A 27,720-nucleotide genomic window follows, 5' to 3' on the forward strand; every position below is an offset into this window, starting at 1 on the left:
TCTGATTTACATTACTTGTTACCTCAAAAGTAATTTGATTACATTACTCGTTACCTCAAAAGTAATCTGACTACATTAAGTTGTTTGGAAGCACACACCAGTAAACACTGCTGAAGTGAGACCCGTGTGTGATGTCTAACGTGTGTCTAGCGGTGTATGAGAAGGCTTTAAGCCAGAGCCAACGGCACACTCAATAATAAACACACAACACTGTACTTCTGTACAAAATAATTTAATAGAAACATTGTTCAATTATAAATTGAAAGAAAAAAAAAAACAAGTGTAAGGTAATCATTCCTGCAGAATACGTTAATCACCGTGCGTGTGTGTGCGCGCATATATACACACGCACACACACACGCACAAACACATACAGGCATGGATGTTTAATTGGTGAAGACAGCATTACATGAACAGCTGAATGAGGTCTCTTGGCGCAGTCCATGGCCACAGACGGGGCGAGTGTGTGCAGGTTTGGCAGTCTGTGGAGGTTTCCATCAATACACCGACACCGCCGAGCCAAACTCAACACTTCCAATAACAGCCATTTAATCCATGTTTGGAGAGGGAGGACAAAATACCCAACAAAAAACAAAAGGAAAAAAAAAACACTTGTGCGGAGCCCTTAAACTCTCCAGCGGAGTTCATATTCTTCACATGGCCGAGACACCATGAGCAAAACCAAACAAACTGAAGTATATTTAGAGCGAGGAGGAGGCAAGCCACCTTAAAACCGCCACAGTCCGTCAACACACGGCCAAATTAAAAGTGTTAGTTCACAAATGGAACACAACAGGTCAACGAATTCATACTTACGTACATGATGACAAAACAGGCCCACATACTGGATAGTGTCTGGACTGCTCTTTAACACTGAGTCTAGCGCACGAGTGTGTGTCTGCGTATGTCTGAGCTAATGGAGGAGTGTGGCGCTCGTGTCACTCCGACTGGCTCGGATCTAACCCTAGCGGCTCATTTAGACTCACTCCCACCTCTTGGCACTTGTCAATTATTTTTTTCAGTGTGTCAGTTTTACCTCCTTCTGCCGCCTCAAAGAGCAAACACTAGAGAGAGAGAGAGAGAAGAGCACAGGTGAGGCACGCCCACAGAGACTCAAACACAGGTGAAGAGGAGGATGAGGAGGAGGAGGAGAGGAAGATTACATCTTTCCAGAGAGCAGCACACAGGGGCAGTTTCTGGATGGCCTGCTGGAAGAGCCGCCGCACCTGAAAAACGTGCGAGTGAGAGCACAAACACACCAGAGCAGGAACACACAGTCAGTTCACAAACACACATCTCATAGTAAAGGGTTAGTTCAGGCAGAAGTGTAAACTCTGTGATTAATTCCTCCTGTGGTTGGCCAGCCGTCAGACCTCGGCTCATCTTCACACACAGATGAAGATATTAGTGTTGAAATCCGATGGCTCAGAAAGGCCTTCATTGACACCAATGTCATTTCCTCTCTCAAGACCCATAAAGGCACTAAAGACGTCGTTACAAAGCCCATCTCACTACAGCGGCTCTACAATCATTGATGAAGAGGCCAGAATAGAGTTAGTGCGCAAAAACACTAAATAACGACTTATATAGTGATGGCCGATTTCAGAACAAAGCTTCGAACCGTTATCAGTCAGTGAATCAATTCATGATTCGAACTGTTATGAGTCAGTGAATCGATCCATGATTCGAACCGTTATGAGTCAGTGAATCGACTCATGATTCGGACCGTTATGAGTCAGTGAATCGATTCATGATTCGAACCGTTATGAGTCAGTGAATCGATTCATGATTCGGACCGTTATGAGTCAGTGAATCGATTCATGATTTAAACCGTTATGAGTCAGTGAATCGATTCATGATTCGAACCGTTATGAGTCAGTGAATCGATTCATGATTCGAACCATTATGAGTCAATGAATCGATTCATGATTCAAACCGTTATGAGTCAGTGAATCGATTCATGATTTAAACCGTTATGAGTCAGTGAATCGATTCATGATTCGAACCGTTATGAGTCAGTGAATCGATTCATGATTCGGACCGTTATGAGTCAGTGAATAGATTCATGATTTGAACCGTTATGAGTCAGTGAATCGATTCATGATTTGAACTGTTATGAGTCAGTGAATCGATTCATGATTCGAACCGTTATGAGTCAGTGAATCGATTCACACTGCAAAAAATACTCTTCCTCAGTATTTTTGTCTTGTTTCTAGGCAAAATATCAAAAAATTCTTAAAACAAGTAGTATTTACTAGACAAGTAAAAGTAATTGTCTTGTTTTGTGAAAAAATAACTCAAAATGAAGAGAGTTTCTGCTTAAAATAAGATAAATAATCTGCCAATGGGGTGAGAAAAATAATCTTGTTTTCCGTTTGAATTAAGATTATTTCTCTCACCCCATTGGCAGATTATTTATCTTATTTTAAGCACAAACTCTCTTCACTTTGAGTTATTCGAGTGAGTTCGAATCATGAATCGATTCACTGACTCATAACGGTTCGAATCATGGATCGATTCACTGACTCATAACAGTTCGAATCATGAATTGATTCACTGACTGATAACGGTTCGAAGCTTTGTTCTGAAATCGGCCATCACTATATAAGTCGTTATTTAGTGTTTTTTGCGCACTAACTCTATTCTGGCCTCTTCATCAATGATTGTAGAGCCGCTGTAGTGAGATGGGCTTTGTAACGACGTCTTTAGTGCCTTTATGGGTCTTGAGAGAGGAAATGACATTGGTGTCAATGAAGGCCTTTCTGAGCCATCGGATTTCAACACTAATATCTTCATCTGTGTGTGAAGATGAGCGGAGGTCTGACGGCTGGCCAACCACAGGAGGAATTAATCACAGAGTTTACACTTCTGGCTGAACTAACCCTTTAATCTCTTACACATTCGTGCACTGAGCACACCCTGCAGAAAGAACAATAGATGCCATGATAACGCCACAGACATCGGTCACTGTGTGACGAATGACCTGACCTCTGACCTCTCACTCACCTCTGCTCTTTGCCTTTGCTCCTTCTCAACCGCAATCGCTCTGGCAAGAAATATACCGACAGAGCACGTCAAACACTTCACCTTATTTCTGCTTCCACATGAATGGACATCTCTACAGAAGAGCATGCAGAAGTGCTTCCCCCGGCTAACTCGAGCGTCTGCACACTACGCTCTGGGCCTGCTCTGGGTAAGACACTCGGTTTTATACTCCATATGTACAGGCAAACACCCTAACACAGGCCAGACCGCGCTTAAAGGACAACTCCATATAGGTGAGGGGTTCGAATGCCGGCCGCCATGTTGGCCCTCCATCTTGAAAGTACAGTAGCCACAGAGGGACATACCCGTAAATTCAAGCTTCGCCTTTCGCGTTTAACACTCGATGGCACTCATGGACGAGGTCGAACCGGAAGCCATGTTAATCTTGGACTAAATCGGCCACCGTAGGAGTTAAACTGAAATCAGAACTGAGAGGAACAGAAGCTAATATCCACTGGATGGTCATAAACCTTTACACCGCTAGATGGGGAATATCACACGGGGAGCTTTAAGGAGCGGTTTTATTCAGTTGAGGCTCTTTGCTTGTTATGATCTGGAATATCTGCAGAAGGGTTATTAATATCACATTTCACAGTTTGTTTCTGAATTGATTCTATATAAAAATGCCTATACATTGTAAAGTATTTGGTCTGGCTTGTTTTGTCCCGTTATTAAGCTGATTGTTTTCATCCGTTCTGTTGACGTTGTACAAGCAGAATGTCAAGTCAAGTCATCTTTATTTCTATCTCTCTTCTCCAACGCCGATTGTGTCAGAGCAGCTTCAGTGTTAAACAGGACAATACTGCAGCAGAATTAGATTTGGCTGTACAGTCGTTCTGGAGTAAACAGTGATGTTATCAGCTTATTTTAATTTATCAGAGAGAGACAATGTTGGCAGATCAGTGTTAGAGTTTATAGAATTAAATAAGACCTAATAAAAGACCCAGCCAGCCATGTGAAAAAACCCTTTGGTGGATTCACCGTCTAATGGCTGTTTATCAGTCGATTTTCCTTTTTAAAGAGGACCAGACGTAAGGTCTAGGCCTAAGCTATGGGGAAGTGAAGGAAGACACTCAAGAGGAGGCCACGAGCTCATCAAACGGAGGCCTATGGCTGCCATGTCCACATTGGGAGTCCATATTAGCCTTTGCGTCGCAGAACACTTCTAGTGTCTGAGCAAACAGGACCAGAATGAGCCGGGATACCCAGGCATTGGCATATCAGAGCATTAGCAGCTCCGCCAGTAACCTCGCTAGACCAACCCAGTGTGGGCTGAGCCCCAGTCAAGCTCATCTTCTGCTGGAGAGAGCAGCCAGAATGAAGACAGGGCTAACAGCACCGCTGGAGCCCAATCGTTAGGAGAACTCACATCACGTGTTTACCTGTACATATGGAATATATAACGCGGAGGGAAAGGCTCAATTCAATTCAAAACAAGCTACGCTTAAGAGCTGGACGCTTTAGAATAATCTCATTTGGACACAGAAGAATTTTAGCTGGATGTATTTGGACTTACATTTTCCAGATGGTCAGACAGGTTGGGATGCTACTGCACAACATTCTGCTTTGCAATTTAAAATGTTCAACATTTCCATCCTGCCATTCCTGCTGCAGCAACCTACACAAGGACAATTAACACTAAACTCCAGGACATTAAAGGCCTTTAGAAGCGGTGGTGTGTGTCCAGTGCCGCCTTTTCATTAAGTTAAAGAGTAAGACAGATCCCTATTACAGAGAGTTTAAAACTTCAGTGAAGGGTTAGAGTAACCCTAACCTCAAAATTACATTACACCGTAAAAACCAAAGCAAGTAAAGGCATCTGACACACATATATAATGGGAAATACTGGGACTGTTCACAAGCTTCAGCTCAGAAAGTCTTCTGATTACCTTATGGCCAGCTCAGAATTGGTTGGCATGATATGCTGAAATCTTTCCAGGACAAGGGAATGTTGGGATTGAGGGAAACATCCCAAACAGAAGGATATGACCTGCAATGCACACAGCACAAAATACAAGCACACTACCATCTACACTGTCCGTAAGCAATGAACAAACACACAGAGCCCGATGATGATGGGCTTGGGCTCAGAGGGGCTAGTCACCTTGTTGTGGAAGCTGAAGCTGCTCCAGTACTGCGAGGATCTGAAGGGCAGGGTGAGTCTGGAGGGCACAGTCTCCAGGCAGCGGTGCACCAGGCCCGTGAACATCTTCAGCTCACGCACACTCGGCTGCTGACCCAACATCTGACCGCTGGAGAAGGACAGATAGCTGCGGAGAGACGGCAAAACGTCACCAGACCACGACTATCAGCACACACGGAGAATCAGCACTCAGGGTTTGATAAAGCGATGCACTGATAGGGACAGATAACCAATCTTTCTTTACATTTGGAAGCCGATAACTGATATATTTGGCAGATAAATCTTAATATTTAGAGATCAGGCATAAATTGTGACGGCTAGACGACTGGGTCAGAGCATCTCCAAAACTGCAGCTCTTGTGGGCTGTTCCCGGTCTGCAGTGGTCAGTATCTATCAAAAGTGCTCCAAGGAAGGACCAGTGGAGAACCGGCCACAGGGTCATGGGCGGCCAAGGCTCATTGATGCACGTGGGGAGCGAAGGCTGGCCCGTGGGATCCGAACTGGACCACGGAGCAATGGAAGAAGGTGGCCTGGTCTGAGGAATCACGTGTTCTTCTACATCCCGTGGATGGCCGGGTGTGTGTGTGTGTGTGTGGCTTACCTGGGGAACACATGGCCCCAGGATGCACTATGGGAAGAAGGCGAGCCGGCGGAGGCAGTGTGATGCTTTGGCCAATGTTCTGCTGGGAAACCTTGGGTCCTCCATCCATGTGGATGTTACTTTGACACGCTCCACCTACCTAAGCATTGCTGAGACCATGTTCAGCCTTTGATGGAAACGGTATTCTGGTGGCTGTGGCTCTTCCAGCAGGATAATGCTCCTGACACAAAGCACAAATGCTTCAGGAATGGTTTGAGGAGCACAACAACCAGTTTGAGGCGTCGACTCGGCCTCCAGATTCCCCAGATCTCAATCCAATCGAGCATCTGTGGGATGAGCTGAACAAACAAGGCCGATCCACCTCACAACTTACAGGACTTAAAGGATCTGCTGCTAACATCTTGGTGCCAGATACCACAGTACACCTTCAGGGGTCTAGGTCATAATATTGGGTCATTGTTACGCCTGATCAGTGTATATTTGGAAGCTGATGAAGCAATTTTGATATACTTTTTCCTGAGCCGATTACAAAAACAAATAAAATGGACAATGGCTTTTATTTTAAAACTTTAACTGCAGAAAACGAGGAGCCCTTCATGGCCAGCACTCCTAGTTTAATGCAGTGGTTATAAACTAGTAACTGAGTTAGCTATACAGGTCACTTACTCCAGCCAGAGTGTGTGAATTATCTCCAGGTTTGTAACCGTTCCCAAAGCTTTCTCAAACGCATCAATGGCCTCTCTCACACTGCCGAAGGTGGACTGCCAGAAGCTGTAGGAACGAAGAGCGAGGGTTAGAAGAGGAGGATGAGCAGAGGACAGATGGAGCAGCGGCCGGACGCACCAGTGGAGGAGATGGAGGTGTGGAAGCTGATCCGGCAGCTCAACGTCCTCTCTGAGCCTCGGCGCTCTCAGCAACTCTTGAGTTTCAACACCAAGAACATGGCTGAAAGCACAAACACACATCTTCAAACACATACTGCACACACACACGACGCATGCCTACGCACACTGCTCAAAACTGCTCTTCTTCCTCAGTCATTTCGTCTTATTTCCAGTCTAAATATCTAACAAATCTTAAATCAAGATGCCTTTACTAGATCAGTAATACAACATATGATATTTGTTCCTGTTTTCTGGGGGATAATATCTAAATGAAGTGAGTTTTTGCTTAAAACAGGCCAAATGATCTGCCAATGGGGTGAGAGAAATAATCTGATTTCTGATTGGGACGGAAACAAGAAACAAGATTATTTTTCTCACAAGAAAAAATATCTTATGTAATTTTACTGATCTAGTAAAGGCATCTTGATTTAAGAATAGTTAGATATTTGGACTGGAAACAAGACAGAATGACTGAGCTCGCGCGCCGCTTCCTGCTCTTCTTACGCTTGAATGGTTTAAAAGCTCTTGAGTGTTTAAAGAGGCAAGACTTCTGGAGGAAATGATTAACTTTGGTGACAGTCCAGCACCGGCCCGAGCGCCTTTCCCACCGGCCCGCGGGACATCAGACAGCCCTTGGAGAAAAACTAGAAGAGTGTGTTGACTGTGGAAAGCACAAGCACAGATTTGGAGCGTGTGAATTGGTGTCAGTGAGGACATTACCGTAGCACATCCAGAGACGTCAGCTGATCTGGCACAGATTCACAGAGCGCGCGCGTGAACGAGTCAAAGAGCTTTTCCAGAAGGCTGCATTTCCCCTGCACAACACACACACACACTCACAGAGATGAGCATCAGGCCGTTAGACTGCGCTGCACAACACACACACTCACAGAGATGAGCATTAGGCCGCTAGACTGCGCTGCACAACACACACACTCACAGAGATGAGCATTAGGCCGTTAGACTGCGCTGCACAACACACACACACTCACAGAGATGAGCATTAGGCCGTTAGACTGCGCTGCACAACACACACACACACACACTCACAGAGATGAGCATTAGGCCGCTAGACTGCGCTCCAGCTCGGTGTCGGAGATGGCGGAGGCTCACCTGAGAGAGCAAACAGCGGCCGAGCTGGAGGAAGATGCGGCTGCAGCTGGTTCTGTCGGCGTGGGCTCGGGTCCACAGGGCTTCAGCCCGATCTGCCTGACCCGAGGCCCGGTGGACGGCACAGCTGAGCTCCAGCAGGGGGCAGTAGAGCGGACACAGCCCCAGCAGACGCTCACACAGCGCCTCGGCCTCCGCACATCTGGAAACAAGGCACAGCACTTCAGAAACCCCCGGGTATCGCTTGGGTTTAAATGAATACTGGTAACCCGATTTACTAAACCGATCCTTAAAGCGTTAGTTCAGCCAGAAATGTAAACTCTGTGATTAATTCCTCCTGTGGTTGGCCAGCCGTCAGACCTCCGCTCATCTTCACACACAGATGAAGATATTAGTGTTGAAATCCGATGGCTCAGAAAGGCCTTCATTGACACCAATGTCATTTCCTCTCTCAAGACCCATAAAGGCACTAAAGACGTCGTTACAAAGCCCATCTCACTACAGCGGCTCTACAATCATTGATGAAGAGGCCAGAATAGAGTTAGTGCGGGAAAAACACTAAATAACGACTTATATAGTGATGGCCGATTTCAGAACAAAGCTTCAAACCGTTATGAGTCAGTGAATCGATCCATGATTCGAACCGTTATGAGTCAGTGAATCGATTCATGATTCGAACCGTTATGAGTCAGTGAATCGATTCATGATTCGAACCGTTATGAGTCAATGAATCGATTCATGATTCGGACCGTTATGAGTAAGTGAATCGATCCATGATTCGAACCGTTATGAGTCAGTGAATCGATTCATGATTCGAACCGTTATTAGTCAGTGAATCGATTCATGATTTGAACCGTTATGAGTCAGTGAATCGATTCATGATTTGAACCGTTATGAATCAGTGAATCGATTCATTATTCGGATCGCCAGAGTAACGTGACTTCAGCAGTTTGGATCACTTGTCAAACTGCCAAACTGCTGAAATCACATGACATTGGCGATCCGAATCAAGAATCGATTCGCTGATTCATAACCGTTTGAATCTTTATTTGAGGATTGAACACAAACGCGGAAGAGAAGCCAATGCTGAATAAAGTCGTAGTTTTTGTTATTTTTGGACCCAAATGTATTTTGGATGCTTCAAGAGACTCTAATTAACCCACTGATGTCTCATATGGACTACTGTGATGATGTTTTTATTCCCTTTCTGGACATGGACAGTATAGTGTGCATACACTTGCATACGCTCTCGGACTAAATATAAAATATCTTAACCCTTTAGGTGCCAGAGTTTTTTTCCTAAAACGTTCGATTTTGACATCTTAATTTCAAAAGGCTATATCTTAAAAGTGATAAAAGATAGAAATGTTCTGTAAATTAGAGAAATATTAAGGAGGACCCTAAGTTTATGTAGAGATTAAATGTTCCCATCTCATTTGCATATTATGACGTCATAACGTGGGGAAAATCTTGGATTATAGCGTTTTCATGAAAAGCCACATTTAAATGATGAATGCAGCACTTCTTTCCCCCCAAAATGTCCCTCACCTTCTGTGTGCTATATTGCACAACACTGAATGTTCAGGTAAATAGTAAACAAACTGTGTAAATCATTACTAATAAATGGAACAAACCGAATGAATGTAGCAGTTTGCCTTTTGCTGTAGAGATTTTCCATTTACTATAGTAAGCACTCTGATTCCATATATAGGGCACATATATATTATATATTATATATTATGCATAATAGCCCCCTGCCCCGTGTCACAGCGCGTCTGCTCGCGTCCAGATCTGCCTCGCGCGGCCGCCGAGTCTGCCCGGTCACTGTTATTGTCATTTTGACTGCCCACCCTGCCTCCACGTTGCCCTCGAACTTGTTTATGAATACTTCGACCTCTTCTAACATACCCAGTGGCGTTAGATAAAGTCTCCACCACAATACTGTCGCCGCGATCGCGGAGATACGCGCGCTTCATGGTGAGCGCAGCAATAAACTCCCGCGGCCGCCTCATTCCCAACACTAACACACCTGCTAACTTCGCGATGAACACTCGGACCCCGGGAAACATTATTCCCCCCACTGACATTGGGCAAAGGACCATCTACATTGGGCAAATGATCCACTGTTTGTGCTTAGTGTAACGTTAGGCTTAGTTTCACTTTCAGAATCACCGTCATCTCATATTTACCTTCAGAATCAGGGTCCGCGAATAGAAGACCCAACACTTCATTGCGGGTCAGCTTTATTGATGCCATTAGAAAATAATAATAGTAATAATAATCTAATGCAAATACTCGCTGACGTTGACAATGCTCTGATAAAACAGCTCACTCGCACGTCAGCTCCGCTTTTGTTTACACTGATTCAATGCGCTCTTGCTCGTATATTTTGTATAGATTAATGATGTTTGCATGAGTCAGGGATGAAGTTCAACATGTCTACCATCTAGTGGAGGGGAGGTTGAATGAAATTTGACACCCTATTTGACAAAATCGGCCGTTTTATTCAGTGACGCATCTTGTCGAGTAAACTCGACCGTGGCGCCAAGAGGGTTAAACTGTGTGTGAAGATGAACGGAGGTCTTACGGGTGTGGAGCGACATTAGGGAGACGAGTTAATGACAGACATTTCATTTCTGGCTGAACTAACCCTTTAAGTGGCACCGAAATGAGGAACTGAAATCTGCGTTGTGATTCGGTCCGGTTATATAGGCACATATCGGCACCGGGTTTCGGTACCCAACCCTACTTGTGATGTGAGCGGAGCTGTACCTGTCCAGCCGCAGGTAAAGGTGAACGAGGTTCGAGTGCAGGGGGAAACAGGCCTGGACCTGCTCACTGGGGGACGAGCGCTCATCAGTGCAGCGGCACACGGCGTCTGCAGGACACACACACACACACACACACACACACACACACGGGTCAGGTAAGCACCGGAGCGAGCACAGCGGTGCTCAGCGGGTCGCAGTGGTCACCTGAGAACAGGCTGATGATGTCCTCCACAGGTGTGTGTGTGTCCGGGGCCGATCTCCAGGGCATGAGGAAGGCTTCTCTGCACACCATCCTGGACGGGCTGGAGTCGGCCGGGTCGTAGAGCGAGGGAGGCAGCCGGCAGAACTCCGTCAGGTGGATGAAGGACAGCCAGGCCACACAGCGGTCCGCCACGGTCAGGTGATCCGACACGCTGGAGTCCAGCGCGCTCTACACACACACACAGAAACTCGTTAAACAATAACGTCCTGGGGCGTATTATGCTGCAAAAAATGCTCTTCTTATTTAGTATTTTTTTCTTGTTTCTAGTCCAAATATCTTATATCTTAGAAAAATAATCTTATTTCTGTTTGGGATCGGAAACAATAAACAAGATTTCAATCAGAAATAAGATTATTTCTCTCACCCCATTGGCAGATCATTTTGCCTGTTTTAAGCAAAAACTCTCTTCATTTAGATTTTATTTTTAAGAATTTAAGATATTTTTCCCCCTACTATGGTAGTCAATGGTTGCTCTGTCTGCTTGGTTATAAACATTCTTCCAAATATCTTCCTTTGTGTTCAGCAGGATAAAGAAACTCAACAGGTCTGGAACAACATGAGGGCGAGTAAATGATGACAAGTTTCAGTTTTGGGTGACCTCTCCCTTTACATTAGTTAATGCACAACCAGATCATAACCAACCGAAGACGGTGGTAAGAGTGTATCGTCGGCGGATGGATCATGTTAGTGAACACACACACACACACTGAGGCGGGTCACCTTGAGTGTGTTGAGCGCGTTGTGAAGCCGGCCGCTGAACACACTGAGCTGGACTCTGAACAGCAGAGACTCCAGCAGCTGGAAGGACCGCACATCTGGACACAGGTCACGTGACGAGGCCTCCAGCAGGTGAGAGATCAGGCGGCCGCACACATAATCCTTGCCCTCGAAGGTGCTCTCCACGCTCATGTACTGAAACACACACACACACACACGTCCTCAGTCCCTCACACACTCTTAAAGTCCTGTGACAGTCATCATCTGTAGTCAACCTCGTCATGCATGCAGACGTCTGAAGTTTAGTCTAGTTTTAGTCAATGAAGCGTCATGCTCGACATATAGGCAGAGCAATATTAATAATCCCACAGGTCTATGCGAACCCTCGTCCTCCTCCCACTGTGTAAAGCACTGTTCGCTGAGCGCCACCTGCTGTCAGACAGCCAATCAGAGGCTTCATTCAGGCCGACGGGTGTGTGTGTGTCGTGCAGGTGTGTGTTGTGCAGGTGTGTGTGTTGTAGGTGTGTGTCATGTCTCACACAGCTGAACTCAGGGCATTCTGTTTTTAGTCCAGGTCTTGAAATGCTGCAATCTGTGTGTGTGTCTGTGGATTGTGATTAAAATGCAGTCGAACGTCACATGTCTACAGATGCTTTATTAATGTTTTAGGCCAGCTATAGAGCGAATAAACCAATACATTTGCTTAAAGGTCCCATGGCATGACATTTTCATTTTATGAGGTTTTTCAACATTAATATGGGTTCCCCTAGCCTGAATATTGTCCCCAAGTGGGTGAGTATGCTCTGCCTTTGGGGAATTGAGAGCCCAGATGAGCTGATCCTGAATTCAGCCCATATTAGACTCAGTCACAGTTCATCTCTTAGCACAGCTCGACTTGAGACTGTTTTCCAAGATGGCTGCCGTCTGTAAACGTGTAATGTTCTGTGTTTATAAAGTATCTTCTTATTAAACTGTTTGCACTCTTACAAAGTTCTCAATGCTGCGGTTAGCGTGTAGGGACCCTCATTATGCTGCCGTGTTAGTGTGAGGATATGTTGAGCTGTTAGTGGTATTAACTAGCGATTTAATTTGACTTATTCCATGCCCCATAGACAAACATTATAAGCTAATCTGTGTTTAGAGATAAAACTCTTTACATTCGACGCTCTTAACCAGAGGAGGAAGTAAAACGGCGGATATGCGATGGATGCAGACGACATGACTGATTTTATTCATTCAATGATTTGCTTTCCGCACTATCTTTAAGGTCAGCAGAACATTTCTCTCGTAAGGCGGAGAAAGACGAGAGCCCCCATTCGCCTCCGTCTCCTTCTCAACCACTGGCCTTTACTGGGGAATATCCGACTGGACCGCTTACATGGCCGACGCTAACGCACGTATCTGGATAATATCAGAGTTATTCCCACATATGAGTGAGGCCTGAATCCGATCTGAGGATATCGCAATACATGTTTTTTTCCTGCTTACACGTTCACATGTCGTTTCCGATCTGAGCCGCATGAGAGGGAAAGGTTGGGTCTCTTGAAGCATGCAGTGAAAAGGGGCCACGCTGCCAGATTTAGTCTGCTGTATTGTGCACTGCTATAGTCTCAGGTGTGGTTTAATGGCCACTGGTTTAGTCATGTGGTAAGGTAATGAAGCCTCAGGTGTGGTTTAATGGCCACTGGTTTAGTCCTGTGGTAAGGTAATGAAGTCTCAGGTGTGGTTTAATGGCCGCTGGTTTAGTCCTGTGGTAAGGTAATGAAGTCTCAGGTGTGGTTTAATGGCCGCTGGTTTAGTCCTGTGGTAAGGTAATGAAGTCTCAGGTGTGGTTTAATGGCCACTGGTTTAGTCATGTGGTAAGGTAATGAAGCCTCAGGTGTGGTTTAATGGCCACTGGTTTAGTCCTGTGGTAAGGTAATGAAGTCTCAGGTGTGGTTTAATGGCCACTGGTTTAGTCATGTGGTAAGGTAATGAAGTCTCAGGTGTGGTTTAATGGCCACTGGTTTAGTCATGTGGTAAGGTAATGAAGTCTCAGGTGTGGTTTAATGGCCACTGGTTTAGTCATGTGGTAAGGTAATGAAGTCTCAGGTGTGGTTTAATGGCCGCTGGTTTAGTCCTGTGGTAAGGTAATGAAGCCTCAGGTGTGGTTTAATGGCCGCTGGTTTAGTCATGTGGTAAGGTAATGAAGCCTCAGGTGTGGTTTAATGGCCACTGGTTTAGTCATGTGGTAAGGTAATGAAGTCTCAGGTGTGGTTTAATGGCCACTGGTTTAGTCATGTGGTAAGGTAATGAAGTCTCAGGTGTGGTTTAATGGCCACTGGTTTAGTCATGTGGTAAGGTAATGAAGCCTCAGGTGTGGTTTAATGGCCACTGGTTTAGTCATGTGGTAAGGTAATGAAGTCTCAGGTGTGGTTTAATGGCCACTGGTTTAGTCATGTGGTAAGGTAATGAAGCCTCAGGTGTGGTTTAATGGCCACTGGTTTAGTCCTGTGGTAAGGTAATGAAGTCTCAGGTGTGGTTTAATGGCCGCTGGTTTAGTCATGTGGTAAGGTAATGAAGTCTCAGGTGTGGTTTAATGGCCACTGGTTTAGTCCTGTGGTAAGGTAATGAAGTCTCAGGTATGTTTGATGAGGATGTGAAGCGCAGACTCACGGTCCACCAGACGTCGTAGTGCGGCGCGTGCTCGACGGCCATCTCACACATCTCCTGCAGCTCGTCCCTGCTGCCGCGCCGGGAGAACAGCGTCAGGTAATGAGCCCACACCTCAGCCTGCTCACGGTTATCCTCCAGCGCACGCGAGAGTGTGTTCAGGGCCGCGTCCAGACACTCCGTCACCGACCTACACACACACACAGACAGACACACACACACAGAGAGAGAGAGAGATGCTGCTGGACGCTCTACACAACACACAGTCCTGTCATGATAACATTTTGCTGGACAATACACTGGCCAAGAAATTACTGCAGTAAACGATATTATTGTCGTTCTGAGACCATTTTCATCTAAAATAATGATAATGGCATAATAATAATACACACCTTTTCAAAGATCAATACATTTTTATTTCTAAAGACTTTTTAACACTGAAAACAGAAAACATTTTTAATATCCATAATAAATGAACAAAATGAAAGCAATGGACCCTCAGTCTGTTAACAAAAAATGCAATTGAATAAACACCAAAAACACCACATTAAATGGATGAGACTGCAGCGGATGACGGTGTTTTAGGAGCACATACGGGGCGGCGGTTCACTGACCCATCGCTTCGGCTCGTATCGCGGCTTTAGGGTCGTACAGTTCTTGCTGTTTTTTCTTTAGTGAATTTCTATCGTGAACACTCCAGAAATTGACTTCAGCGTATGATATATAGCTTAATTATTCACACAGTTTAATAGAGTATTACAAAAATGGTTATATCATGTAATCATGGACAAACTAAACCTGACCATCTCTGAGGAAAGCTAGGTGAGATTTTGAAGACATTAAAGGGTCAGTTCACCCATAAATGAAACTTGTCATCATTTACACTCCATCATGTTGTTCCAGACCTGCATGAGTTTCCTTCTTCTCCTGAACACAAAGGAAGATATTTGTATATATTATTATTATTTTCCTTTGTGTTCGGCAGAAGAAGGAAACTCATGGACTAACCCTTTAATGTCTTGTTTTTCATTTATTTGGCTAAAGCAGAATGTGTATTGCTCTCTGGTACAGGAACTCATGTGCCTTTAGCACACACAGATTGAACTGAGGAATTAACTAGCGTTCTCACACTGCAGGCTTCAGTGGGCCTTAAGCTGGGTTTATACTCGCCGCGTCTGCACGAGGGAAACAAGCAAGCATGCAAATGGAAATTATCGCGGTCAGAAAAATTATGGAGCTGATTTTTTGTTATCGTGCGATTTATTGATTGACTATTGCGCCAGACCTAACACACACACACACCCCCGTCCAGGGGCGTAGCCATCTTTTCAGAAGTGAGGGGGACAGAAATTTCTGTCGGGGTACATATAATTTATCGCATCTCTTGCTTTTAATTGGGCAAGATATCAAATACACTGCTGAACAATAACCACTAATTAATATCTATAATATTATTACCTATTTTTTGTGCCAATTTTATGATTGATTTATTTACTAGCCTACAAACACTTCTGCATTAAGACTCCATATATTTTATGCAATGTAAAAATATATATATATATTCTAATGTAAACCATGCTGTTCTCTATGTGAAGATATAGTAAAGTGTAATTTATTCCTGTGATCAAAGCTGAATTTATCATCATTCCTCCAGTCTTCAGTGTCACATGATCCTTCACTAATCATTCTCAGATGAGGATCTGATGATCAACACACATTGATGATTATTATCAGTTGTGCTGCTCATGGTGATGCTTAATTTTTGTGGAAACCAGAAACATTTGTGGTAAAATTAAAAAAGAGAGAAATTAATACTTTTGTTGATCAGACATGCATTAAATTGATCACAAGTGATATTTTTAATATTACAAAAGATAATAATTTATTTAATGAATGCAAATAAATGCTATCCATTGAACTTTCTATTCATTAAAGAATCCTGAAAATAACATGTAGGCTATCATGGTTTCCACAACATTTTTAAGCAGCACAACTGTTTTCAACACAGATAATAATCATAAATGTTTCTTGATTATAAATTATTTTTTATATCTTATATCTTGATTATATCTTGATTATTATATCTTGATTATAATGATTAGTGAAGGATCATGTGACACTGAAGACTGGAGTAATGATGATAAATTCAGCTTTGATCACAGGAATAAAGTACTATATATTCACATAGGGGAAAAAGCTGTTTTAATTTGTAATAATATTTCAAAATATTACTGTTTGAACTATTTTTGATTACATAAATGCAGCCTTGGTGAGCAGAAGATACTAAACATTAAAAACTGAATTATTCATATGGTAGCCTATACTTTATTGTCAATAAATAGCCTACATTGAGATGACTTGAAAAACACACATAAAACATATATTGTCGTAATCGTCTGATTGTCGTCGTCACGTTTCATTCATCACTCATAACGATTGTTTTCCTTCAGCTGCAGCTCCAGCGTGACTGGATATTACCTCTACGAATCCACGTTTGACATTCTGTGGGAGCGCCCTCCTCATATTTAGATGCGAATAAAATGACAGGTCATGATTATTTTTTGTCTCTGAATTTAAATCTTGATGTATTTACATTGGTTTCTATGTATACACTTGCCCGTGACCTCAAGAAGCGCGCAATCAACCCAGATTAAAGAAAGCTGTTTTTAGCGTCCCTGTTTGTTACCTTGTCCGCCCCCGCGCAGGTAACGCCGGATCGAATCCCGCTCGGAGCGGGTCGACTAGGATCGGTGAGACCCAGTAAAAGTGCGGGGGACGAAAATACATTTTATTAAAAGTGAGGGGGACACGTCCCCCGCGTCCCCCGCGTAATCTACGCCCATGCCCCCGTCTCACACAGCGTGCTTCACACACTCACGTGTCCTTCTGGTTGAGGTATTTGAAGGCCAGTTTGATCCACAGCTGGACATCGGTGGGACTCTCCAGCACACTGGTCTCCAGATTACTGATGTCATCCGTCTCGCTGTCGAAGTACCGCTTATCCTCCTGCGTCACACACACATCAGCCCACGGCCAGCGCTCCTGCACACGCACATCTGCTGGACGGACACACACACACACACGCGTCAGAGCGGACACACACACACACAAGCTTCACAATAACTTGATATAATTAGATATAGTTCACCCGCATAGTTTAAAGGGTTAGTTCAGCCAGTAATGAAATGTCTGTCATTAACTCCTCTCCCTAATGTCGCTCCACACCCGTAAGACCTCCGTTCATCTTCACACACAGTTTAAGATATTTTAGATTTAGTCCGAGAGCGTATGCAAGTGTATGCACACTATACGGTTATGAGTCAGCGAATTGATTCATGATTCAGATCGCGTGTCAAACTGCTGAAATCACGTGACATTGGCGATCTATTCATATCCATTCGAATCTTTATTTATCGATTCGCTGACTCATAACCGCTCGAATCTTTATTTGAGGATTGAACACAAACGCGGAAGAGAAGCCAATGCTGAATAAAGTCGTAGTTTTTGTTATTTTTGGACCCAAATGTATTTTGGATGCTTCAAGAGACTCTAATTAACCCACTGATGTCTCATATGGACTACTGTGATGATGTTTTTATTCCCTTTCTGGACATGGACAGTATAGTGTGCATACACTTGCATACGCTCTCGGACTCACTATAAAATATCTTAAACTGTGTGTGAAGATGAACGGAGGTCTTACGGGTGTGGAGCGACATTAGGGAGACGAGTTAATGACAGACATTTCATTACTGGCTGAACTAACCCTATAAACTATACGGGTGAACTATATCGAGTTAGTGTGAAGCCGTTAATATAAAGCGTGTCATGTTGAGGACGAGTTGTATCGGTGCTTCCCCAGCATCAGCTCACTCCTCCGCTATTCTCCAGGCGCGCTCGTATCGATCTGCTGTATATCGATATACACACTATACCTCCTTCCGTATGGTCTGTATATTATATCTGTCTCTATGGGCCGCTCACCCTGTGGGACGGGGACGCTGATGTCCACACGGGCCTGCTCCTCCTCATCCTCAGCTCCAGGCTTCATCCTCTGGGCCTCAGGTCTCCACTTCCTCTGAGCTTTACAGGTGGTGAAGGGAGGAACTGAAGGAACAAACAGCCGTCACTCACTCACACTTTACTTGACTCCACATTACAAGTCATTTTCTTTAGGAATCACATTTTTAGAATGATCTAACAGATTAAAACAGCAGCACATGATCATAGATAATGCCGGTCTAAGGGTAGAGGAAATCTCCCCAATGCAGTCCACGGATCGCCAGCCTGTGCACATGACCCAAACTACAAACACTAGCACTATAAATAACACACACACACACACACACACTGAGTGTTTTCATGCTTTATAAGGGGGCATTCCATAGGCATAATGGTTTTTATACTATACAAACCGTATTTTCTATCCCCCTACACTCCCCTTAAACCTACCCATCTCTCACTCACACACACACACACACACACACACACACACTCGTGGGACTCACTGTGCCTGAGCCGCTCGTTGACCTTGCTGACGAGCAGGACGGCCTTCTGGTCTGTGCCCATGCGGTCCTTATTGGCCCCGAACAGCTTCTTGATGTACTTCTCTGTGGACAGGAGCTCATGATCTACAGCTGATAGTGTGCTGATGGTTCGGGACTTCATGTGACCTGAGGCGCTTACCTGTGGCACTGCTGATGTCATCGCTGCAGCTGGAGTCGGCGCAGCCAATCAGAGGCAGGCAGTAGGACAGGACGTCCTGGAACAGCTGGCTCTCAGTCAGGGTGCAGTTCCTCATGTGCTGCCTGAAACACACACGCACAGAGAGGGAGAGAGGGAGTCAGCACACACACACACACACACACACACACAGAGGGGGATTCAGCGCGCGCGCACACACACACACACACACACACACACACACAGTGGGCTTCAACGCGCACACACAGAGAGAGAGAGGGATTCAGCACAAACACACACACAGAGAGGGCTTCAGCGCACACACATGCACACACAGAGAGAGAGGGATTCAGCGCTCACACACACACACAGAGAGAGAGAGAGAGAGAGAGAGAGAGAGAGAGAGAGAGAGAGAGAGAGAGGGATTCAGCGCGCACACACACACACACACACACACAGAGAGAGAGAGGGATTCAGCGCGCACACACACACACACACACACACACACACAGAGAGAGAGAGGGATTCAGCGCTCACACACACACACAGAGAGAGAGAGAGAGAGAGAGAGAGAGAGAGAGAGGGATTCAGCGCGCACACACACACAGAGAGAGAGGGATTCAGCGCTCACACACACACAGAGAGAGAGAGAGAGAGAGAGAGAGAGAGAGAGAGAGAGAGAGAGAGAGAGAGGGATTCAGCGCGCACACACACACAGAGAGAGAGGGATTCAGCGCTCACACACACACAGAGAGAGAGGGATTCAGCGCTCACACACACACACAGAGAGAGAGAGAGAGAGAGAGAGAGAGAGAGAGAGAGAGAGAGAGAGGGATTCAGCGCGCACACACACACACACACACACACACAGAGAGAGAGAGGGATTCAGCGCGCACACACACACACACACACACACACACACAGAGAGAGAGAGGGATTCAGCGCGCACACACACACACACACACACACACACACAGAGAGAGAGAGGGATTCAGCGCTCACACACACACACAGAGAGAGAGAGAGAGAGAGAGAGAGAGAGAGAGAGAGGGATTCAGCGCGCACACACACACAGAGAGAGAGGGATTCAGCGCTCACACACACACAGAGAGAGAGAGAGAGAGAGAGAGAGAGAGAGAGAGAGAGAGAGAGGGATTCAGCGCGCACACACACACAGAGAGAGAGGGATTCAGCGCTCACACACACAGAGAGAGAGAGAGAGAGAGAGAGAGAGAGAGAGGGATTCAGCGCGCACACACACACACAGAGAGAGAGGGATTCAGCGCGCACACACACACACACACACACAGAGAGAGAGGGATTCAGTGCGCACACACACACACACACAGAGAGAGAGAGGGATTCAGCGCGCACACACACACACACACACACACACACACAGAGAGAGAGAGGGATTCAGCGCTCACACACACACACAGAGAGAGAGAGAGAGAGAGAGAGAGAGAGAGAGAGAGGGATTCAGCGCGCACACACACACAGAGAGAGAGGGATTCAGCGCTCACACACACACAGAGAGAGAGAGAGAGAGAGAGAGAGAGAGAGAGAGAGAGAGAGAGGGATTCAGCGCGCACACACACACAGAGAGAGAGGGATTCAGCGCTCACACACACAGAGAGAGAGAGAGAGAGAGAGAGAGAGAGAGAGGGATTCAGCGCGCACACACACACACAGAGAGAGAGGGATTCAGCGCGCACACACACACACACACACACAGAGAGAGAGGGATTCAGTGCGCACACACACACACACACAGAGAGAGAGAGGGATTCAGTGCGCACACACACACACACACAGAGAGAGAGGGATTCAGCACGCACGCACACACACACACACACACACACACACACACACAGAGAGAGAGAGGGATTCAGCGTGCACACACACACAGAGAGGGCTTCAGCACACACACACACACACAGAAAGAGAGAGGGCTTCAGCGCACACACACGGCTCGTACCATGCGCAGTCGTCGTCGTTGCAGGTGCCGGTGAGGTCGAAGCGGCAGAAGCACTTCTTGGGCTCGATCACGTTGCTGTAGGAGAGCGAGCGGAGCGAAAGCTTCTCTTTGGTGCGGTAATACGGGCTGAACCTGAGCCAGAGAAACACAGATAAACACACGGACCTCTGGACACACTCATGAGGGCGGAGCATGCTTCAGTTCTTACACACACACACACACACGTTCCTAATAATCCTTTAGCTGAGTGTAAGTAGACTAATCGGGACGCAGCACTGAATGCCCCGTGTGAGGACCGAAGCACTCTGAGCTGAAGCGAGCCACACCTGTAGGATTTGAAGACCAGTAAAGGGCTGTGATACGGCCCAAACGGCTCCGGCTTGGCCTCCACGCGGCTCTGATGGGCTGCCATCGGGTCGAAGTCCACCTGCACCACCTGCACAGACACACAGTTACAGGTGAAGAGGACACACTGGCCATGATACCCTGAACTCTCGAATATTCGGCTCTAATCTGACCTCTGAGCTGTGCGGTGTCCAGAATAATAATCCTCCGCTGTGTGTTAATAGGCCAGAGCAGAACTGAGTCTGGTTTCTCTAAGGTTTATTTTTCTCCATCATGCCCTGATGGAGTTTCGGTTCCTTTGGTCGCCTTTGGCTTGGCTTGCTCAGTTGGGGACACTAACATTATGATCAGTTATTCAACTAAATATACAAATATAATGAGTTGATTAGGTCTTATTTAATTCTATAAACTCTAATACTGATCTGCCAGCATTGTCTCTCTCTGATAAATTAAAATAAGCTGATAACATCACTGTTTACTCCAGTACGACTGTACAGCCAAATCTAATTCTGCTGCAGTATTGTTCTGTTTAACACTGAAGCTGCTCTGACACAATCGCCGTTGACAAAAAAGCGCCACACATATATTAGTGTTGTCAGTACCGACCACGATACCAAATCGGTACTGAAATGTTAAAAATGTGAGGCTTTGAGCGCTGTTGAGCTGTGATCGTAAACACCTCTGATTGGCCCGTTGTGCTCACGCGCTCATCAAATACGTCTGGCTACTACGATCAGCGTAGTTCAAATACATGTTATAAAAACACCTCAATGACTGGCACAGATACTCAGTCTACTGGTCCGCTGGCTGACGACGGCTTTAGCTTTCAAAACACTTCCAAACGCTCCTGTGTGTTGATCATCGTAGCCAATCACAGGCACATCCGATGAGCAGTCCGAGGTGTTTACGCTCACAGCTCAACAGTGCTCACAGTTTTAGCATTTCAGTACCGATTTGGTTTCGCGGTCGGTACTTCTGACAACACTAATATAAGTAAGGGTGACTTGACCAGACGGGTTCTGAGACATACCTTCCCCTGAGTCTCTGGCATGCGGAGCGTGTCTTCCTGCAGGAGTTGGGAGAGGCTGGGGCTGTGTGTGTAGCGTAGCCGCAGGTCCTCCAGGCTCAGCCCCAGCAGGAGCTCCGGAGACGCCCGCGCCTGCTTGAGTGGTATTGGGGTCGGCTCCGGAGGGCACAGGGGCGCTGGGGCCGGCTCCGGAGGGCACAGCTTGGGCTTGGTGAAGGAGCCGGACTCCCGGAAGGAGCGGCGGCGGGCGCTGGGCGGAGCGGCCGCAGGGAGCTCGTCCTCCTCCAGCTCCTCGCTCAGGGTCAGCTTGTCCTGGGTCAGGTCGTGCAGCGAGGGCTGCGGTAAGGGGAAGATGGCCGCCTGCGGGGCGGCGGGGCGCGGCTCAGCCTGCCGTAAAGCCTGAGCCTCCTTCAGCTTCTGGATCTTCAGCGCATACTCCGACTCCAGCTGCTGCAGGCGCTTCTTCTGAGCGATGAGCTCGGCGTAGTGCAGGTCCGAGTGATCCACGCGCCGCACCTTCACCGGCTGCACACACACACACACACACACACACGTTGTGTTTTCATGTATAAACTGTATTTTCTATCCCCTTACACTGCCCCTAAACCTACCCATCACAGGAAACATTCTGCATTTTTACATTTTCAAAAAACATCACTTAGTTTGATTTATGAGATGTTTTCCTCATGGGGACCAAAAATGGGGATTTTAGATATTGCCATCTTTGTGGGGACATTTTGTCCCCATAACGTAGGGTTTACGAGGCAGCCCGCCCACACACACACACACAGCACCAAAAACTAGGGATGGCTCGATACCACAATTTTGGCTTCGGTACAGTACCACAATCTAACACCGAAGTACTGATATTAAACCGATACACACTGGTCTGATGTTGGTGCAGGTATTGCGCGAGAATGAGCACAATTATGCAAGTTTTGAGTTTATAAAGTCAGAAATTACCAAATGTTTATTAGTAAATTAATCCTAAAAGATTATCACATCAAATCAGTCATTTGAAATCTTTCTTGTGAGAAATAATTTCAGCAAAAGTCTCTCAAAATGGGCAAATTGCTTCTGGTTTCAAAAGACATCGCACTACACTCAAGCAATCTGCTTATCCGGTTCAACATCTTTACGTTCGATTTGAGGGAAATCAAATTTGAACATGCAAGCGATTTTATAGCATTTCGCAATAACCGTTACATGGGATAGTTCATACCAACAACACACACACGGCCTGTAACTTAGAGCTCATTACACATTAAGATTCCTTAAACAGTCAAACACAGACTGATGTGCAAATGTCCGTCTTTAGTGAGTATTCACATAAACACAGGCGGTTATGTCTTAAGGCTAGCGAATGTAAATAGTGCAGTACGCATGCAAATATCATGAGATCTAAATGTCATTGGTTGAAATATTGCTGGAGATTTAGTGATATTCGATCTTATGTTATGTATGTGTGTGTGCGTTGATCAGTGTTAAAAGAAAATAAATGTCTAAATGAGATGGTTTGAATGCATGATCTCTTCAGAAGGCTTAAAGTCTGAACAGATGGATCTTGGCTAGGTTTGATGGTTCGTCATCAGTTTTATAAGCAAAGTCATTACAAATGTCACTTCTACTCTGCTCTTTATTAATTTGTTTTCATCATCTCGAGAAAGATTCATCTGCTTTATCCATTTTGTTCCTCTACGTTGTTGTCACAGTTGCTGGTTTCGCGTCAGTTTGGGTAGAAACCATGATATTGTACCGCTTGAAATCAATTATATACTGGTATTTTCCCAGTACTGGTATACAGCGCATCGCTAACACACACACTCATTCACCGGCTCAATGATTGTAGAGAACGGGCTTTACCGAGTAGATGTTGGCGGTGGAGCTGCGCTTCAGTGTGGCCTGAGCCAGATCTCTCTTCAGCTTCACCGCCTGCTGCTTCTTCAGGCTCACGCGGTGCTGAACTCTCTGAACCTGCGGACACACACCGGATGAGTGCAGGGCGGTGGAAAACACGGACACAATACAGCTTCCGGATATAAAAATTACTTTACCGTACAGTGGGTACACAAAGTATTCAGACCCCCTTACATTCTTCACTCTTTACATTGCAGCCATTTGCTAAAATCATTTGAGTGCTTTTTTTCCTCATTAATGTACACACAGCACCCCATACTGACAGAAAAACACAGAATTGTTGACATTTTTGCAGATTTATTAAAATAAGAAAAACTGAAATATCCCATGGTAGTATAGTATTCAGACCCTTTACTCAGTATTCAGTAGAAGCAGCCTTTTGATCTAATTCAGCCATGAGTCTTTCTGGGAAAGATGGAAGTTTTCCACCGCTGGATTTGGGGATCCTCTGCCATTGCTCCTGCAGATCCTCTCCAGTTCTGTCAGGTTGGATGGTAAATGTTGGTGGACAGCATTTTTCAGGTCTCTCCAGAGATACTCAATTGGGTTTAAGTCAGGGCTCTGGCTGGGCCATTCCAGAACAGTCACGAGTTGTTGTGAAGCCGCTCCTTCGTTATTTTAGCTGTGCTTTGGGTCATTGTCTTGATGGAAGGTGAACCGTTGGCCCAGTCTGAGGTCTTGAGCACTCTGGAGAAGGTTTTCGTCCAGAATATGCCTGTACTTGGCCCGTTACTCTTTCCCTCCATTGCAACCAGTCTTCCTGTCCCTAGAGCTGAAAAACACCCCCACAGCATTATGCTGCCACCACCATGCTTCACTGTTGGGACTATATTGGACAGGTGATATTTTTCTCCACATATACCGCTTAGAATTAAGGCCAAAGAGTTCTATCTTGGTCTCAGACCAGAGAATCTTATTTCTCACCATCTTGGAGTCCTTCAGGTGTTTTTCAGCAAACTTTCATGTGTCTCGCTCTGAGGAGAGGCTTCCGTCGGCCACTCAGCCATAAAGCCCCGACTGGTGGAGGACTGCAGTGATGGTTGACTTTCTCCATCTTTCTCCCATCACTGCATCTCTGGAGCTCAGCCACAGTGATCTTTGTGTTCTTCTTTACCTCTCTCACAACGGCTCTTCTCCCCGATAGCTCAGTTTAACCGGACGGCCAGCTCTAGGAAGGGTTCTGGTCGTCCCAAAAGTCTTCCATTTAAGGATTATGGAGGCCACTGTGCTCTTAGGAACCTTAAGTGCAGCAGAAATGGTTTTGTAACCGTGACCAGATCTCTGCCTTGCCACAATTCTGTCTCTGAGCTCTTCAGGCAGTTCCTTTGCCCTCCTGATTCTCATTTGCTCTGACATGCACTGTGAGCTGTAAGGTCTGATATAGACAGGTGTGTGGCTTTCCTAATCAAGTCCAATCAGTATAATCAAACACAGCTGGACTCAAATGAAGGTGTAGAACCATCTCAAGGATGATCAGAAGAAATGGACAGCACCTGAGTTAAATATATGAGTGTCACAGCAAAGGCTCTGAATACTGAGGATTATGAGATATTTCAGTTTTCTTTTTTTAATAAATCTGCAAAAAATGTCAACAATTCTGTGTTTTTCTGTCAATATGGGGCGCTGTGTGTACATTAATGAGAAAAAATGAACTTAAATCTAACAGAGTGTAAAATGTAATGGGGTCTGAATACATTCCCCACCCACTGTAGATCATGCCGTATAGTACCTGCTCCTGCAGCTTCTTCAGCAGGACTCTGTTGGCGCTCACGATCTTCTCTGACGCCAGAAGCTGCTCTTTGAGTCTCGTCACTTTGCCCTCGGCTGCTTTCAGAGACTCCTTCTTCTTCACTTCCTGCTGCTGGAGCTGCTTCAGCAGAGCCTCGTCTTTACATAGCTGCGCTCTGAGGGGAAACACACTAGTCACGTGAGCGTCTGCACACAGGACACATATAGGTGTGTGTGTGTGTGTGTGTGTGTGCTCACCTGTGCTGAGTGAACTTCTCCTGCAGATCGGCCACTCTTCCCATGATCTCCAGCTCCGAGTCTGAGCCCGCGGGAGACGGGACGCCCATGACGAACTCCAGCCGGCCCGACCTCTGCTTCTCCACACTGCAGCACATCACAGGAAAGGTTAAAGCGGCTACATCTCACTCTATAGCTCACCCGAGCGGCCACATCTCACTCTATAGCTCGTCCGAGCGGCCACATCTCACTCTATAGCTCGTCCGAGCGGCCACATCTCACTCTATAGCTCACCCGAGCGGCCACATCTCACTCTATAGCTCACCCGAGCGGCCACATCTCACTCTATAGCTCACCCGAGCGGCCACATCTCACTCTATAGCTCATCCGAGCGGCCACATCTCACTCTATAGCTCATCCGAGCGGCCACATCTCACTCTATAGCTCATCCGAGCGGCCACATCTCACTCTATAGCTCACCCGAGCGGCCACATCTCACTCTATAGCTCACCCGAGCGGCCACATCTCACTCTATAGCTCATCCGAGCGGCCACATCTCACTCTATAGCTCATCCGAGCGGCCACATCTCACTCTATAGCTCATCCGAGCGGCCACATCTCACTCTATAGCTCACCCGAGCGGCCACATCTCACTCTATAGCTCACCCGAGCGGCCACATCTCACTCTATAGCTCAACCGAGCGGCCACATCTCACTCTATAGCTCATCCGAGCGGCCACATCTCACTCTATAGCTCACCCGAGCGGCCACATCTCACTCTATAGCTCACCCGAGCGGCCACATCTCACTCTATAGCTCATCACATCTCACTCTATAGCTCACCCGAGCGGCCACATCTCACTCTATAGCTCGTCCGAGCGGCCACATCTCACTCTATAGCTCACCCGAGCGGCCACATCTCACTCTATAGCTCATCCGAGCGGCCACATCTCACTATATAGCTCATCCGAGCGGCCACATCTCACTCTATAGCTCACCCGAGCGGCCACATCTCACTCTATAGCTCATCACATCTCACTCTATAGTTCATCCGAGCGGCCACATCTCACTCTATAGCTCGTCCGAGCGGCCACATCTCACTCTATAGCTCGTCCGAGCGGCCACATCTCACTCTATAGCTCGTCCGAGCGGCCACATCTCACTCTATAGCTCACCTGAGCGGCCACATCTCACTCTATAGCTCGTCCGAGCGGCCACATCTCACTCTATAGCTCGTCCGAGCGGCCACATCTCACTCTATAGCTCATCCGAGCGGCCACATCTCACTCTATAGCTCATCCGAGCGGCCACATCTCACTCTATAGCTCATCCGAGCGGCCACATCTCACTCTATAGCTCATCCGAGCGGCCACATCTCACTCTATAGCTCATCCGAGCGGCCACATCTCACTCTATAGCTCACCCGAGCGGCCACATCTCACTCTATAGCTCGTCCGAGCGGCCACATCTCACTCTATAGCTCGTCCGAGCGGCCACATCTCACTCTATAGCTCGTCCGAGCGGCCACATCTCACTCTATAGCTCGTCCGAGCGGCCACATCTCACTCTATAGCTCGTCCGAGCGGCCACATCTCACTCTATAGCTCGTCCGAGCGGCCA

General features: G+C 46.3%; 1 protein-coding gene across 1 annotated transcript in view; it reads right to left on the bottom strand.

Annotated features, from left to right (window-relative positions):
• Nucleotides 1-211: 211 nt before the first annotated feature.
• The window catches only part of LOC137065557 (zinc finger C3H1 domain-containing protein), a 40,999-nt gene continuing 13,490 nt past the window's right edge, over nt 212-27,720 (bottom strand). Inside the window, exons 12-35 of the mRNA XM_067437248.1 lie at nt 26,122-26,247; nt 25,865-26,039; nt 24,082-24,192; nt 22,222-22,743; nt 21,173-21,282; nt 20,847-20,978; nt 18,872-18,993; nt 18,694-18,795; nt 18,170-18,292; nt 17,064-17,241; nt 14,189-14,375; nt 11,537-11,728; nt 10,759-10,984; nt 10,556-10,661; nt 7,787-7,985; nt 7,394-7,488; nt 6,633-6,734; nt 6,456-6,560; nt 5,150-5,315; nt 4,935-5,035; nt 4,562-4,663; nt 3,007-3,046; nt 1,164-1,226; nt 212-1,064 (exon numbers count right to left, since the gene is read on the bottom strand). Of these exons, the coding sequence (XP_067293349.1) occupies nt 939-1,064; nt 1,164-1,226; nt 3,007-3,046; nt 4,562-4,663; nt 4,935-5,035; nt 5,150-5,315; nt 6,456-6,560; nt 6,633-6,734; nt 7,394-7,488; nt 7,787-7,985; nt 10,556-10,661; nt 10,759-10,984; nt 11,537-11,728; nt 14,189-14,375; nt 17,064-17,241; nt 18,170-18,292; nt 18,694-18,795; nt 18,872-18,993; nt 20,847-20,978; nt 21,173-21,282; nt 22,222-22,743; nt 24,082-24,192; nt 25,865-26,039; nt 26,122-26,247 (3,511 nt within the window). The 3' untranslated portion in view covers nt 212-938. The remainder of the gene's footprint in view (nt 1,065-1,163; nt 1,227-3,006; nt 3,047-4,561; nt 4,664-4,934; nt 5,036-5,149; nt 5,316-6,455; nt 6,561-6,632; nt 6,735-7,393; nt 7,489-7,786; nt 7,986-10,555; nt 10,662-10,758; nt 10,985-11,536; nt 11,729-14,188; nt 14,376-17,063; nt 17,242-18,169; nt 18,293-18,693; nt 18,796-18,871; nt 18,994-20,846; nt 20,979-21,172; nt 21,283-22,221; nt 22,744-24,081; nt 24,193-25,864; nt 26,040-26,121; nt 26,248-27,720) is intronic.

This window comes from Pseudorasbora parva, chromosome 25 (assembly GCF_024679245.1).
Source record: "Pseudorasbora parva isolate DD20220531a chromosome 25, ASM2467924v1, whole genome shotgun sequence".
NCBI lineage: Eukaryota > Metazoa > Chordata > Actinopteri > Cypriniformes > Gobionidae > Pseudorasbora > Pseudorasbora parva.